General features: G+C 44.2%; 1 protein-coding gene across 6 annotated transcripts in view; it reads left to right on the forward strand.

Moving 5' to 3' along the window:
* Flnb (filamin B) overlaps window positions 1-16,248 on the forward strand; it is a 145,532-nt gene that overhangs the window by 87,872 nt on the left and 41,412 nt on the right. For all 6 annotated transcript variants that reach the window (XM_076841327.1, XM_076841344.1, XM_076841372.1 and 3 more), the window contains exons 12-21: window positions 626-819; window positions 2,090-2,203; window positions 3,651-3,794; window positions 4,011-4,134; window positions 4,467-4,627; window positions 5,890-5,980; window positions 6,235-6,404; window positions 11,586-11,703; window positions 13,903-14,165; window positions 15,376-15,973. In XM_076841327.1, the coding sequence (XP_076697442.1) occupies window positions 626-819; window positions 2,090-2,203; window positions 3,651-3,794; window positions 4,011-4,134; window positions 4,467-4,627; window positions 5,890-5,980; window positions 6,235-6,404; window positions 11,586-11,703; window positions 13,903-14,165; window positions 15,376-15,973 (1,977 nt within the window). The remainder of the gene's footprint in view (window positions 1-625; window positions 820-2,089; window positions 2,204-3,650; window positions 3,795-4,010; window positions 4,135-4,466; window positions 4,628-5,889; window positions 5,981-6,234; window positions 6,405-11,585; window positions 11,704-13,902; window positions 14,166-15,375; window positions 15,974-16,248) is intronic.

Genomic DNA, 16,248 nt, shown 5'->3' on the forward strand with positions numbered 1-16,248 from the left:
GGTATATTCTTCTAGTCTGCAGATGGTATTTAACCTTTTGGCATATCCTTCCAGACTTTTTTCATGTATATACATATATAAACATTGATTTGCCATATAAGCATTGATTTGCCACATAAACTATCTAGGGGAAGACTTTATATTTTTACGCATCAGATAAATATAGGGTATGCCTTTATTTTCTGTGGCTCCCATGGAATTCCATTGTATGTGTATATCTATTGTTGGGCTCTCCAGTTATTTCCAGGATTTGCTCTATAAACAATGCTGAGTGCATATTCTCTGTTATTTCCTTTAGATAAAAACCCAGAAGTGGGTTTGTTCAGGCAAGAAGTGGGTGTCACTTTAAGGCTTTTGGCACGTCTTGGCCATATTACCAACACAACGATTTGCTGGTTCACACCCAACCCCCCACCCCATTAGATCATGTAAGAAACAAATATATCTGATCAACCCTTCCATCTCCAGTAAAACATGGTGAACTGGGTTTTATGGAAAAGGAACACAAACAAATTTTATTCTGGCCAATGCTTGGCTTTTGCGGGGACAGAGGGAATGAACTGGTGGCAATAGAATAGATGATTCCTGCCATGTAACCAGGCTGGCCCTTCCACCCCATCCCTAGGGTTTGCCATTGAAGGCCCTTCCCAGGCGAAGATTGAGTATGATGACCAGAATGATGGATCATGTGATGTCAAATACTGGCCCAAGGAGCCTGGAGAATATGCTGTTCACATCATGTGTGATGATGAAGACATCAAGAACAGCCCATACATGGCCTACATCCATCCTGCCACAGGAGACTACAACCCAGACCTGGTGGGCCGCCTGTCCTGTTCTGTCCATCTTCCATGGCTCCTGGCACTCCCTCAGCCCCCAGGCCTGCAGAGTTGCCATAAGCAGCATGCCAGGAGATGGCAGAGAGGAGCTGTTGAGATCTTAGAAAGGAAATGGGACTGAATTTGAATTCTGCTGGTACTCTTAGCACTTTTGTGATGTTGGGCAAGTAATTTACCTCCCTGACTCTTGGCTTCTTCCTCTATAAAATGCAGATGATGGGAGGAGGGTCTACTTTCTAGAGCTTCTGAGATGGTTCAAAGTCACATGCAGAAAGACAGCCTGTAGCACAAAACCTGACCTATGTAGGGGGCTCTACAGCTGCTAATTTCTTGCAACCTGGAGCATCCTATTTCAGTGTTAGCATTGTCTGTAGTTATCATTTCAAGATGCTCCATAGATAAAGGTTGTTTCCACACCGCTGTTATTGCCCCCCCAGCTCCTCTTTTCTCACATTGGATCAGTATTTCTAAGGGCTTTCTCTCCAGCCCTTGCTAATCACCAAGTCTGAGTGAAGCCTTCAAATTGGTGACCCCACACTCCCTTGTGTGCTGCTTTTGACCCCTTGGGGGCAGCTCTGAAGAGGGTCTGGTCAATTTGGGCTGATAACTACCTTTTCTTTAACTAGCTGCTAGTCCTTTGATCCCTGGGGGCTGCAGATTTTTTTTTCCTAGATATTTTATTCATATTAACCAAATGCAGCTACAGCCTTTTTTTTTTTTTTTAAGAGAGAGAGAGATAGAGAGAGAGAGAGAGAGAGAGAGAATTTTTTTAATATTTATTTTTTAGTTCTCGGCGGACACAACATCTTTGTTGGTATGTGGTGCTGAGGATCGAACCCGAGCCGCACGCATGCCAGGCGAGCATGGTACCGCTTGAGCCACATCCCCAGCCCCGGCTGCAGATTTTTGTACTCTTGTCTCTGGTTAAAGGTTTTGAATTTCCTCAGAGTGAGAACATTGAAACTGGGCAAGGCTAGAGGTTCCTGCCCCACTTACTACAAGTTCTGTCAGAATAAGGCAGGGAACCTGGGCTTGTTTGGGCCTGGTTTTAGAGTTTTTATGAGAGGTTAATAATACTATTTGTCTTTAAGTTATGGCCTGTTATAGCTTTTTACTTCCCATAACCATGCTGTTACATGGATACCAAAAAATCAGGCACAAATCATTTTGTTCTCCCCTCGTTTACGAGTTATAGGGGCTTATTTGAGGCATTATACAGAAAGAGAATCATTATTGTTCTTTTCCCCCAGGTCCAAGCATATGGGCCAGGTTTGGAGAGATCTGGGTGCATTGTCAACAACCCAGCCGAGTTCACTGTGGATCCTAAGGATGCTGGAAAAGCTCCCTTAAAGATATTTGCTCAGGTAAATTTTGGGAGGCCACCTGTGCAGGTAATTGTCAGATTGAAAGTGTAATGGCAAGGGATGTGGCTCAGTGGTAAAGCACCTCTGGGTTCAATCCCCAGTACCAAAAAAAAGAATGTAATGGCAGGTCACTCAGGGTACCTGATCCTCAGTTTTCTTATCCACACATTGGGGATGATGAGAATATTATCTCATGGAGTTACATGAGGATTAAATGAGATTAGCATAAAGCACAGTGTTTTTCATGATTTTTATGATTAATATTCTGTGGAAAGACATTTTAATTGTTTCAGACTACCCTATAATGTCTTTCAGTTTGACTTAGGCTTTAGTGGGAAGTTTGTAAACAAATTAAAAATGTTTATCTAATTTAATAGAATTGGCCAAAAGAAGTAAAAGCAGAAATTGAAATTAGTAAGCATTGAGTATTGGGGCTGGGGTTGTAGCTCAGTGGTAGAGCGCTTGCCTCACATGTGTGGGACACTGGGTTCAATCCTTAATACCACATAAAAAATAAAGATATTGTGTCCATATAAAACTAAATTAAAAATTTTAAAAAATGTAAGTTTTGGGTGGCCATGGCTTGGGGAGGAGGGCAGGATTTGCTCTTAAAAATAAATAAATAGGGGGCTGGGGTTGTTCCTCAGTGATAGAGTACTTGCTTAGCACTTGTAAGGCACTGGGTTCAATCGTCAATACCACATAAAAATATAAAGGTAATGTATCCATCTACAACTACTACATATGTATATAGTATATAGATATTTATATATGGTGTATATAATATATAAATATTATTATATAATATGTTGTATATAAATATTATTTATATATACAGATATATAAATAAACAGAACTGGGTGTGGTGACATGTACCTGTAGTCCCTGCGCTTGGGTGGCTAAGGACAAAGGATCAAATGAGCCCAGGAATTTCAGTCAACCTAAGCAACATAGTGATACCCTATCTCAAAACAAACAACAACAAAACAATAACAAAACAGGCATGTAGAGCTGGGGTTGTGACTTAGTAGTAGAGTGCTCATCTCACATGGGTGAGGCACTGGGTTTGATCCATAGCACCACATAAAAATAAAATAAATGGGGGGCTGGGATTGTGGCTCAGCGGTAGAGCACTTACCTAGCATATGCGAGGGCCTGGGTTTGATCCTCAGTACCACATAAAAAAATTAAATAGAGAATGTGTCCAACTACAACTAAAAAATAAATTAAAAATAAAATAAAATAAAGGAATTGTGTCCACCTACAATAAAAAAATAATAATAAAAAAAAACAGGCATGTAACATTTTGTCAGATGTTGTCATTATATTGAGACAGTTGGTACTTTGTGGTTGCTCCATGAAGTTTTGTTGAGTGAGTGGATGGTGGCCTCATTTGGTGGAGACCATGTGAGGGATATCTCTGTTCCTAGCTGTGGCTCTTTTGCAGGATGGGGAAGGCCACCCTATCGACATCCAGATGAAGAACCGGATGGATGGAACTTATGCCTGCTCATACACCCCAGTTAAAGCCATTAAGCACACCATTGCTGTGGTCTGGGGAGGAGTGAATATTCCAAACAGCCCCTACCGGGTAGGTTGTGAGGTGAATCCTGGCTGATGTGTGAAAAGCCTGGTTATACACGAGGTCTGAACTCCATATGAGGTGAACCCATTCTTGGTGGGCCTGGAAAGGTGGCATGGCCTAAAGGGCTGCATGCTTTAGGCTGCCCCAAAGGACCATTTCTAAGAATGTTTTCCTGGGTCCATGTGGAGGAGTACTTGATGACTTTCTCCATGTCTTTTCTAGGTCAACATTGGGCAAGGAAGCCACCCTCAGAAGGTTAAAGTGTTTGGGCCAGGTGTGGAGAGAAGTGGTCTGAAGGCCAATGAACCCACCCACTTTACAGTGGACTGTACTGAGGCTGGGGAAGGTGAGACTGTGCTTCCCCAACCCTGTGACTCTTGCTATTTGGAGAAAGAAATTCTTTTTGTAACTTTCAGAAGGCAACAAACTTTGACCGGGAGGTAGTCCCTCTGTCTAGGTGACTGTTCACCTAATGAACACTGTGTCAGTTCCTTGGTGATATATCTTTGCTAATCCTCCATCCCTTTTCCAAAGCCCTGACTTACCACCTTCCCTTTCTTAGGTTTTCTACTGGAAACTTCCCTATTGTTCTTTTGGGGTGTGTTAGCCTGAGGTACAAGTGATGCAAAGGACGTGCTGTTTCTTGTAAACTTATGTTAATAAGCTGGTCTCTTCCAGGTGATGTCAGTGTTGGCATTAAGTGTGATGCCCGGGTTTTAAGCGAGGATGAGGAAGACGTGGATTTTGACATTATTCACAATGCCAATGACACATTTACAGTCAAATATGTACCTCCTGCTGCTGGGCGATACACTATCAAGGTTCTCTTTGCATCACAGGTGTGAATTGGGGCCTGGGAGGGAACAGAGGAAAGTGGGCCTAAGATCGTTCTGACCACCTTTTTGTATATCTCCTTGTGGGTTTTTTTTTTTTTTAGCAATAAGGAAGGTGTCTTGAGAATTCTTCTCAGTAGTTTTTCTTCAGTTCCTTAAAGCCAAGAAGGGAGAAAAAATAAATTTTCGCCACTTTCTAAAAGAAGTGAGGCACTATATTCAATGGTCAATAGCAAGGTTCTAGAAAGAGACTATTAAAAGCAATCTCAAGATTTTGATTAAAATGTAACTTCTAGATGTTCTACTTAGGTCTGTTTGAAGCGGTAACTCTGGCCTCTGTGCTTAATTTTTTTTTTTTTTTTTTGGTATGATGAGCTGCATCCCCAGCCTTTTTTATTTTTAGATAGGGTCTCACTAAGTTGCTTAGGTCCTTGTTAAGTTGCTGAGGCTGGCCTCAAATTTGCCATTCTTGCTTTACCCTCCCTAATCACTGGGATTACAGGTATGTACCACTGCCCTAAAACTTTTATACAGAGAGGTATTTTTGAAGTGTTAGGTTTATGTTGTGATGATAGGGTGAGCAGTACCCTGAAACAGGGAGTTTTGAAATCCTTATCATTACATTTGCATAAAAACAGGAACCTCAGGAGAACATTCTGTGCCTAAATGCAATGGTTTTCAGTTGACTTCAGTTAACCTATTCTGCCTTTATCCTGATAGTCTATAACTTTCTTTTTCTTTTTTTATTTAATATTATTTTTTTAGTTGGACATAATAGTTTCATTTTGTTTATTTTTATGTGGTGCTGAGGTTAGAACCCAGGGCCTCAAACGGGCTAGGCAAGCGCTCTACCGCTGAGCCACTGTAACTTTCTTTTTGAAGGATAATAATTGATGTATTTCTAATTATTTCGTTATAGTCCCCAAACATTAGCTCTAAGCTGTCCCTGCAGGATACCTACCTCCATATATTGTTGTCAGTTTGGGTTTTATTCTAGGTAGTGGTTTTTCATCCTCAGTATCCAATGCCGGTGTTAAAGGTCAGAGTCTTCAGTTCTGTTCATGTTGTCAGGTTCCAAAAGTGAGCAAGGACCTGTCATGGTCTTATCTGATGCTAGGGTATGCAGACTTCTCTGGCAGTAATGGAAGTTTGCTCACCACCTGCTGAAATACATGTCATGCTAAAGTTCGCCCTTTGCATTCGGGCAGAAGGCTAAGCTCTGGCAATTGTTCAGGGACTTTCCTTCTGAGACCGTGTCTCTGCTACAGGAAATTCCTGCCAGCCCTTTCAGAGTCAAAGTTGACCCTTCCCATGACGCCAGCAAAGTGAAGGCAGAAGGCCCGGGGCTCAGCAGAGCAGGTAAGAAGGCACGGGTGAGGCTGTCCTGAGCCTTCTGTGGCCAGTGTCATTGGGCATGTTTGGTCGGGACCTGGATAACTTATCTCCACAGATGGCTCTGATGTGGCAGAGGCATTGCACCTGCCTGAGCCATGGGCCAGCCCAAATGTTGGCTGGCCGCCATGGCAGAATGGTACTTTGAACCTGTCAAACTGGTTCTAAAATGAGGCCTGTCTGCCAGCCCTGTCTCCCCGCTTCACGGTATGTCCTTCCAGGTGTGGAAAACGGAAAACCGACCCACTTCACTGTTTTCACCAAGGGAGCCGGGAAGGCCCCACTCAACGTGCAGTTCAGCAGCCCCCTTCCTGGTGACGCTGTGAAGGACGTGGATATCATCGATAATTATGACTACTCTCACACCGTTAAATACACACCCACCCAGCAGGTAGAGTCCTTCTTGTCCCCTGCTCTGCTGGCCAGGCCCCTTTCCAGGCATTGCTTGGACCTCTGAGGAGTGATCTGGTGCTTGTGGAGGTGCTTGGCTGTGGGAGGTGGCTCCTCTTGCCTTTTGTGTGACCCTTTGGGAGAGTACTCACTGAAAGCCTGTGCAATTCCTGAAGAAGAACCAGGAAGCCAGTCCCACCTCCATTTGGGGATTTGTCAGAGAAATGCTAAGTTCTTGATATTTAGGATCTAATATGTAACTTTCTCTTACACACACAAACACACACACACACACACACACACACTCCCTCCCTCCCTCCCTCTCTTTCTTTCTTTCTCTCTCTCCCTACCCCACCGCCCCCCACTTCCTTTTCCAGCTGCCTCTCAGTCTTTCATTAATTACAGAGAAAGAGCTGCCACACCTGTGTTTTTCCTTGCTAGACTTTTTGACCTAGTTTACCCTTTTATGAGGTGTTTTAGTGGGGTCTTTCCTCAAAGAGCCAGTTCAGTCTTTTAGTCCCTAAGGCCTAAAACACTATTCAGGGCAGCACATTGTTCTCCTTTACAAAATGCAGAAATTCAGCTGGATCTTGCCATATAGTGTGTTTTACTCTGATTATTTTCTGTGATAAGGATTTCAAAAAAAAAAAAAAAAAAAAGAAGAAGAAAGAGCACCCCTCTGTTTTCATGTTTCTTTGTTTAAAAATTTTAAAATTAATTATTTGTTTTATCATGGTAAAATTCACATAACATTTGCCATCTTAACCATGTTAAGATGGTATTAAATACATTCATTGGTATTAAATACATTCATCATATTCTGCCACCACCACCATCCATTTCCACAACTCTTTTACACTTATGAAACTGAAACTTTGCACCTATGAGAAGTGTTAAAAAAATCTTGTTTTGCTTCATGTTTATACCTCTAGAATCTGGACAGCAAAAGATCCTGGCAGAAAGGCTGGATTTTTATACTCACATCTAGTGTTATAAACAGTTGTTCTAAGCCTCTGAAATTCTTTCATTCTGGAGGGAAAAAGTCCCTGTGTTCAAAATGCCATTTATAAGCTAAAGCTCTGGCTTCAGAGACTGCTCAGGAAGCATTACTTCTCCTGGGCCTCCCCAGTGGAGCTGGCAAGAGTGAGTGGGGAAGAATGAAGGAACAGGAAGATGAGGAGATGGTGTAACTGTTTTCTTTGCTTTGAGGGCCGCACATCCTTGCAGACCGAATCTTTTCTGAGAACTTCTCTGGCAATGGAAGGAGTTCTCTGGGGCAGGTTCTATATGTCACATTATGAATGTGACCTCTTATCTTTAGACTTGGTGATTTCTCTGCCCTAACAAGGGGTTCCTTATTGTAGTAGTGCTTCTACTACATGCTTCTGAAGCTACTGTGTCCTTTTCACATCAGGCTGCTCTTTTGAAAGTAGGTAATTATTTTCTCGCTGGTAGTTCTGAGGGCTGATGGAAGCCTTACCACCATGATTGTATCTTTGTTGCCAGTTCTCCACAACCTTATGAGAAGGGACCAGAAAGCCATGACCATGCATACTGACCAAGGTCACAAGGTCATATATGCTTCTGAAAACAGTTTGTTACTTGTGGGTTTTTGTTTTTGTAGTACTGGGGATTGAACCCAGGGCCTTGGGGCTTGCTAGGCAAGTGCTTTACCACGGATCTACACCCTTAGTCCATGACTTGTGTTTTATCCTATGCTTTTCTGACAAGGTCAGTTTGCTCTGTACCCCTGGAAAGAATAGTAGAACCCATTCCCCTGGTTCCCAATTGTCAGTCCAGGTAGAAGTCAAGAGCCCATATCTAGCTTTATTGAATTTGAAGTAATGCTTCAGTGGGAGACTCTTTATTTCAGTCACTCCAAGATCAAGTTCATCTAGTTCTCTGATAGCAATGGATTTGAGAACTGTTGGCACACTCAGTAGCCTCTAGCAGTTATTTGTTCAAATGCTGGCCATGATATGTGGAGGAGCTGGTAGAGTCGTCTTGATGTTAATTGTTGCCTTTTATGTGAGTGGATCTGATGGTGCCCCTTGGATCCTTCTTGTTTGTAGTGTAGAGTGAGGTTTATAGTTTCATTATTGGGGACACTTGCAATTCCGCATATTTCTCTGTAGCAAAGAAAATAGATGACATCTCTTTTGAATTGTGAGTTCTCCAAGGATATATTATGACCTACATGTATCTTCCTATCCCTAGCTCCAAGCCCTGGGTCCGGCACCGAAGGGGCGCCATATGGATTAATGACTAAAAGGGTGAATCAACAATGTGACGCCTTGATGTGATGCAGAAATGGCCTTAGGAGCATTGTAACTGGTAGAAGAGTTGGGCTAGCACCTCATCCTGAGGAGCCTCCAAAAGCTCAAGATCAGGTGCAGGAAGTGTGCCTGTGAATTGTGCTCTTGGATGTGGTTAAGAGGCCTGGGCTGCCCAGAAAGCTGCCAGCTCCATGGAGAGGGACCTACTTTGAGGACTGATGCCCCTGGGCTTGTGATGATGTTGTTTGGGAATAACAAACTGGAACTTTCCAGAAAGGCATTATTTGAGGTATGTGGAAAGGCATGGCTATGTCCTGGCCTTAGGTGGGTTGTTTCCACCTCAGAATACAGACTGTGAGGAGCCACTACCCTGCCTACCTGAAGAGACTGGCCCCTCAGGTTGATTGCTGGCTTTTGTTCCCTGCAGCTAAGAGGCTGCTGATCTTTCCTCCAGGGCCCCTCAGTTTTAGCTCACCTGCCTGGAATGGACTCGTGATATGCATGGTTGGGGAGGTGTCTGCCTTTATCAGGATATAGTGATTAGAACTCTTTTTGCCTTACTGGAGTGGGTTGAGGCTTGAGGACCCTCCTAGATTAGGGACAAGTAATTATTTTCCTAAGGACTTTTGCCTTGTTTACCTTTGGTTGTCTGTGGCCTCAAGTGGCTTAAAATTCTCACTCCAAGCTCCCCAACCCAAAACAGTTTGAGAAATTGGTGGCAGCAGTTACAGTACTTGCTCTGATTAGAGCCATTAGGAATTTCAAAGTGCTACTATGGCACCTTCAGGATACTTCATGAGCTCACAGAGCCTCATGAGGTAATAATCTTTACCTTGAATTCCCCTCCACCCTTGGTACTGGGGGATTGAACCCAGACTGCTCTACTAACCCATTTTAAATTATTTATTTGAGACATGGTCTCACTAAATTGCTGAGGGTCTCCTTAAGTTTCTGAGGCTAGCCTTGAACTTGCAATCCTCCCACCTCAGCCTCCTGAGTGACTGGGATTACAGGCGTGCATCACCACTCCTGGCTTGATATGTTCTTAATGTGGTGACCATGGCTCCTTGCAGGCAGCTCTGGAGGAGGGGATGCATTGGCTGACTCTCAGTCCATCCTCATCTGAGCTGTTGGGTCAGGGCCCTTGTTTATCTGTGTTTTGCAGATAAGGGTCAGGTCTCAGAAGCATATAGGGGGAGAATAAAACAGTCCTGCAGTCAGCAACATCTTGCTGGAATGAGCAGGTGGTCACGGCCCAGGCTGCCCTTATTTACAGCCCTGTGGTAATAAAACACAATCTATTTCTTAGCTGGGCCTCGGGAAAACTGAAAATGATATTGGTACTAGAGATGCAAATCTTGAAAGTTTTTTTTTCCTTCCCCCTTGTTAGGTTATTTAAGATAGAGTAAATTTCCTATCTGGATTTTTGTTTTGCTTTTGTGACTGGTAAGAAAACATACTTTGTTTTATGAGATTGGTGGACTTAACTGCAAGAGGACTTTCCCCGCCTTAGCACTTCAGGGAAGTGGCCAGAAAACTCATGGGGGTGAGGGAAAAGATATTTCCAGGACCCCTGGTCAGCCTTAAAGCCTAAGAGTTAGGGGCTTGTGACCAAATTTAAGCTCAGGAAGAGTTGGCATGTTGGGAGAGGTTAAGTAATAAATCAGTCCTCCCTTAAACATTACAAGGAGACCTTTCCTGTCCCTTGGCCAACTCCCAGTCCTGTTGAATTTGACCTGTACACATTTTATCATGAAATGTTATACCCTTGAGGTAGGGGTCATTGGCTTTGTATGCAGTATTAAAAAATCCTGGAAAATCAATCCTTCCCCCTTCATTGATGTAACCAATTCTTTTTCTTGGCTTTTTTCCCCTTCGTTATTACAAAAGGAATGTGAGAAAATATCCATAGGCCAAAAGCTACACCCTTTAATACTTGATCAGCAACAGCTTTCAGCAGGCCCTGCACGCCAGTGAGCATGATGGATTCTTGGGGAGAATCATCTCTCCTTCCCATGTCCCTTATATTATGCCTGGATGATTGAGGTGATGGGGACCTGATCTGTGAGATGGCAGTGGTCTTCCTTGGAGCCTTGGCATGGTGGATGGGGACTTGGCCAACGTGGAGAAAAGAAACCAGCAGTGAGCTGGCCTGGGATCATTCGGAGGATAACAACAGCAGCACACATGGCCATTGTGTGTCTCTGTGGCCATTGGGGCCACCGACAAGGGGACATGCCATTTCTGTAGCACAGTGTGCCTTTGCACTTGTAACTTTTTTTTTTTCTTTGCTAGAAACAGCAGTTAAACTGTATGCTGGCCTAACAACAGTTCTAGGTGAACCACTTTGCAGATCCCTTTTGCAGCCTGGTATCCTGAAACTGATGGCCAGGAGATGGAAAAACTGGTTCTATTCACTGAGAAGCCCCAGGCTTAGTGGCTTATCCATGGCCACGTTGGCTGTGTGTTGGGTGGGGAGGTGGTGTGGGAGCAGTGAGTAAGATGGTGGGTGCTGTGGGTCTGAGGCCCAGTGCTTATGTTTACCAGGTATGTGATAGGGCCACCTTCCTTTACCTCATGGAACTACTCTTTCTATTCTTGGAAAAATGGGGATGATAGAAGAACTGCCCCTTAGGACTTCATTCTTGAGATAGAATGAAGGGAATGTTTAAAAGAGCATATAGCACAGTGCTTGGCATATAGTAAGCAATTATTAAGTTGTCCTGCTTTTTGCTGCTCTTATTTGATCTGGTTTTTGATTATTATTGTCTGAGATATTCTCTAAGTCCATTGGAGTCATGCCCACTGTGTCTCTGGGAGGAACAAAGTGTCTGGAGGCAGATTTAAATACCCAGTGAACATGTTGGTACTCAAAAGTGCACTTTTTCCCCCCTCTCTTATTCTAGGGCAGCATGCAGGTTCTGGTAACTTATGGTGGTGATCCTATCCCTAAAAGTCCTTTCACCGTGGGCGTTGCTGCTCCGCTGGATCTGAGCAAGATAAAAATCAATGGGCTGGAAAACAGTAAGTATCTGATGAGGAGAGGGTCATTGAAGACCAGGAAACCTGGCTGCCATTAGGTTTCCTCGCAAAAATGAATTCAAGAGAAGCCAGTTCTATTTTAAGAGACTGCAGTGAGACAGACTTGGGTTTAAATGAGGGCTGTGTCATGAAACAACTGTGACCCTTCTGCCACTTAGCCTCAGCTTGCTCGTTAATACAGCAGGGGTGAGTAGATGAGAACACTTAACTTTCACAGGAATATTGTGAAAATTAAATGAGCTAATGATTCAGAGGCTGGCAGGTAGTCAGACTTCAGTAGCTATGTATATCGCTGTGAGAAGGTGGGGCCTGTTGCTTTTGTGTGTGTTATCTTTCCTTGGCTTCTGAATGCCATTCAAACATAAAAGCCAACTCCCTGGTGCTCAGTAACCACAACCGTAATGCACCCCCCTACCACCACCAATATTCCTTTAGTTTGTTAAGAATCTTACAGTTATAAGCTTGTTTTGTTTAGGGTGATATTTTCCCTTTTTTTTTATTATGGAAAAAAATTGAAACATACAAAAAGAAAGAGTATTGTGGTGTTGAACACTGATAGGCTCATCACTCAACTCAGATGTTTCACACATGCTCATAAAATCATTCTTACACAAGGAATATGTAAATCCAGTTTTCATCTGAAGCAAAATTACAGTTAAGAGTTCATTCCATCATTTCTGCCCCTTCCTAGGGTTGACCGAAGTTGGCAGTTCAGTTCCTCTGCTTCCACACCTTCTCTCTGTATCTTCATGTATAGATATTCTAGTAGAAAAGATCTGGCAAGATTTATTTTGCATTAATGTTATCCTGCTATGTGGTATGTCTCCAGCTAGCCCCTGTGTATGTCTCCCACTCAACTACATCCTCAACCTCAACCTGCCTTTTTTTTTTTTGTGATTCTGGAGATTGAACTCAAGCCCTTCCTTAACCTTAGCCAGCCTGCTTTGTGGTCAGCAGTGCATCTTGGAAATCATTCACACCTACATCCTCCTCGTTGGTGTTAACTGCTGGATGCAGACAGGAGGGACCCCTGCAGTGCACATTCAAGTGGTTTCAGAGCCACCAACCCAGCAGGCTGTGTGTAGCCTCAGGGCAGGGCTCCTGTGTCCCCTGTGAGGGTTGCTGTAGTGTCCTCAGTGAATACCTTCATTGATTTGTGACCTAAATGGACAATTTGTCCACAAGGCCGGATCCCAGTTCTGAAGGCTGCAGAGCAAGAGCTCCATGTGTTGGCTTTTGTGGGTGATGACAGGCAGATGTGAGCATAGGAACAGTCACTGCCCAACCTTTCACCAGGACACCAAGTGTTCTTACTCTAGAGCAGTAAAAGCTTGATGTCTCTTAGGAAAAGCTCTTTCCCTTTGGATCCTGAGGCTTCAAGATGCCCTGCTTGTGGTCCAGCAGTGTTCATCTTGGCAAGCCCCATACTACCCCAGAGTCAAGATTTCTTGGATTGTGGCAGGGCCCTGAGTTCCCAGTGCTTTTGTTTTAGTTAAAGTACCTTCCCCGTTTTTGACAAATATAACACTTAGGTTTCCTGTGGACTCTCAAGACCTTTCAAAAACCACACGGAGTCAGTTCTCAGGATGAGATTCAGTGCTCTTGCCTTTGCCAGCACTGTGTCTTCTTGTGGGGTGAGGGAAGCAGCTATATAGGATTGTATTTCTTGCTAAGAATTATTAAATAAAATATGGACCTATAAGTGTGTTTTCACATAAAGTTAACATGAAAAGTAAGTAAAGAACAGAGGATAGTGTCAGATTATAATTTATTGGTCTGCAAAGCAGATTGTAAGATTAAATAAATTTAGATTTGAGTCCCAGCTTGGTTGCCTGCTGGATATGCTACCCTGGCCTCATTTTCCCCACCTGTTTAAGCCATTCATTAATAATAAATACCCTTTGGAGTTTTGGTGAAAATCAAAGGAGACAATGTGTGCTGTTCTTTGTGCCTGGAATATAAAATGCCTGTAGTAATGACAGTTGTTATTATCATTAACCACTGTTCTTATGCCAATTGCTGTTGAGGCTGAAGTGCAGTTATGTTCACTTAGTCTTTCTGCCTTCTTATTGAAGAGGCTAAGACAAAACCCCATGTCCAGAGAACCATCCTTCCCTGCTTATAATGGTTCTTGCCTCTGGAAGAGGGCAGCTTCTCACTTTGACTTGCTCCCTTCCCCAGGGGTCGAGGTTGGGAAGGATCAGGAGTTCGCCATTGATACCAGAGGAGCAGGAGGCCAGGGGAAGCTGGACGTGACAATCCTGAGCCCCTCTCGGAAGGTTGTGCCATGCCTGGTGGCACCCATGGTGGGTCGGGAGAGCAGCACAGCCAAGTTCATCCCTCGGGAGGAGGGGCTGTATGCCGTGGATGTGACCTATGATGGACACCCCGTGCCCGGGAGCCCCTACACAGTGGAGGCCTCTCTACCACCCGATCCTACCAAGGTCAGCTTTTGATTTTGTTCTAGAACTTGCCCATTTGTTGTCAGATGTGATACCACAGTCCTTCTCTCTGGTCCTGCCCAGCAAAGACCTTTGGAAACTCATTTTGTGCTGAAAGTCAGTTCTCAGTGACCAACTTTGGTTCTCCCATCTATCAGCGTGAAGAGTCCCCTGGGCAGCTGGGCCAACCCCTGCTCTTTCCTATCACTGTCTGGCTAGAAGATTTTGGTGAGGGACTCCCTGTCCCTGAATTCTTTTCCTACGCTCGTAGCTTAATACTGGTACTTGGTTCAAAGCCAGCCTGTAAGTATAAGGCAAGCTAGTGAAGATGGAGACCTCTGGCCAGTGTCCGACACACAGACTGAGCTCACCCTACGGAGACTATGATAACATAAAATAAAAAGACTTTATCTAAACTAAGCATGGTGCTACACACTTGTAATCCCAGTGACTCGGGAAACTGAGGCAGGAGGATCTCAAGTTCCAGGCCAGCCTCAGCAATTCAGCAAGGTTAACTTAGGGAAATGCTGTCTCTAAAAAAATAATAATAAACCATATTAAAAGGGCTGGGATTGTAGCTCAGTGGTATAGATCCCTGGGTTCAATCCCCAGTCCAAAAAGAATACATAATCTTCATTACTTCTTCTGGTAGCCCTGACTCAAAAAGTTTTGGGTTTTTTCCCATTGTCTGAATGGTGTGAATCTATGAAATGGACTTAGTTGTTGAATCACAGATGAATGCTTCATCCCTCCCTCATTTTAACAGTTTGACTTTTTTATTGTGCAAGATTTATTGAATGAGATGTTGCATTTGTAGTTGCAGTGAGGTCTGGCCTTCTGCAAGCCCTTGACCAGGGAGACCTTTGTATGCTTGTTGGATAGGATGCTAGTTCTCAAAGTCTACCTCGGGGGTTCAGAAGAATATGGGATAGCAGTTAAAGGTGGGATTGCCATCTCAACTCCAGTTCCTGTCGCTTAGGCAAGCCTCCTGCCTGTGCCTTTCAGCAGTCATTGAGTTCTTAGCATTCTAGCTATTCATGGCATTTCATCACAGCTCTAACTTGGGGGTGTGAGTGAGTGGCACAGTAGGGCTGGGGAGAAGGACCACTTAGCGGAGGTACACTTCAATGCTGGTTGTAATCTTGCAGCAGACCTGGCTGAGCAGCAATACCAGTGCCAGCCAGGATTTAACTTTAATTCTTTCTTCATATAGGTGAAGGCCCATGGTCCTGGCCTTAAAGGTGGTCTTGTGGGCAAGCCTGCTGAATTCACCATTGACACTAAAGGAGCCGGAACTGGAGGTTTGGGCCTAACCGTGGAAGGTCCTTGTGAAGCCAAAATTGAATGCTCTGACAATGGTGATGGAACCTGCTCTGTCTCTTACCTTCCCACAAAACCTGGGGAATACTTTGTCAACATTCTTTTTGAAGAAGTCCACATACCTGGGTCTCCCTTCAAAGCCGACATTGAAATGCCATTTGACCCCTCTAAGGTTGTGGCATCAGGACCAGGTCTCGAGCTCGGGAAAGTGGGTGAAGTTGGGCTTCTTAGCGTTGACTGTTCAGAAGCAGGTCCTGGGACACTGGGCATGGAAGCCATCTCAGACTCAGGAACAAAAGCGGAAGTCTGCATTCAGAACAACAAAGATGGCACCTACGCGGTGACCTATGTGCCACTAACAGCTGGCATGTACACACTGACCATGAAGTATGGTGGGGAGCTTGTGCCACACTTCCCTGCCCGGGTCAAGGTGGAGCCCGCTGTGGACACTAGCAGGGTCAAAGTCTTCGGGCCAGGAATAGAAGGAAAAGGTGGGTTTTATTTTTAAATAAGGGAAAGGCTGGAACTTAAGGGCTACCAGAGGCTCACAGAGCAGGGGCTGTAAACCCAGCCCCCTAGACTTTTAGGGGCCAGGTGAGGTGTAAGAGGACATGTACCTGTGGCCTCTGCTTCAGAGAATGGTTGTGGGGAAACCTGGATGAAGTGGGGAGCACATTGCTTTTCCAGAGGCTGCTCTGCTGCCCAGCCCTGTTTCTGTTTCCCCGTGGGGAATGGGGTTCAGCATTGTCAGCAGATTTTCCAGATT

The sequence above is a fragment of the Callospermophilus lateralis genome, chromosome 1 (genome assembly GCF_048772815.1).
Source record: "Callospermophilus lateralis isolate mCalLat2 chromosome 1, mCalLat2.hap1, whole genome shotgun sequence".
In the NCBI taxonomy this organism is placed as follows: Eukaryota; Metazoa; Chordata; class Mammalia; order Rodentia; family Sciuridae; genus Callospermophilus; species Callospermophilus lateralis.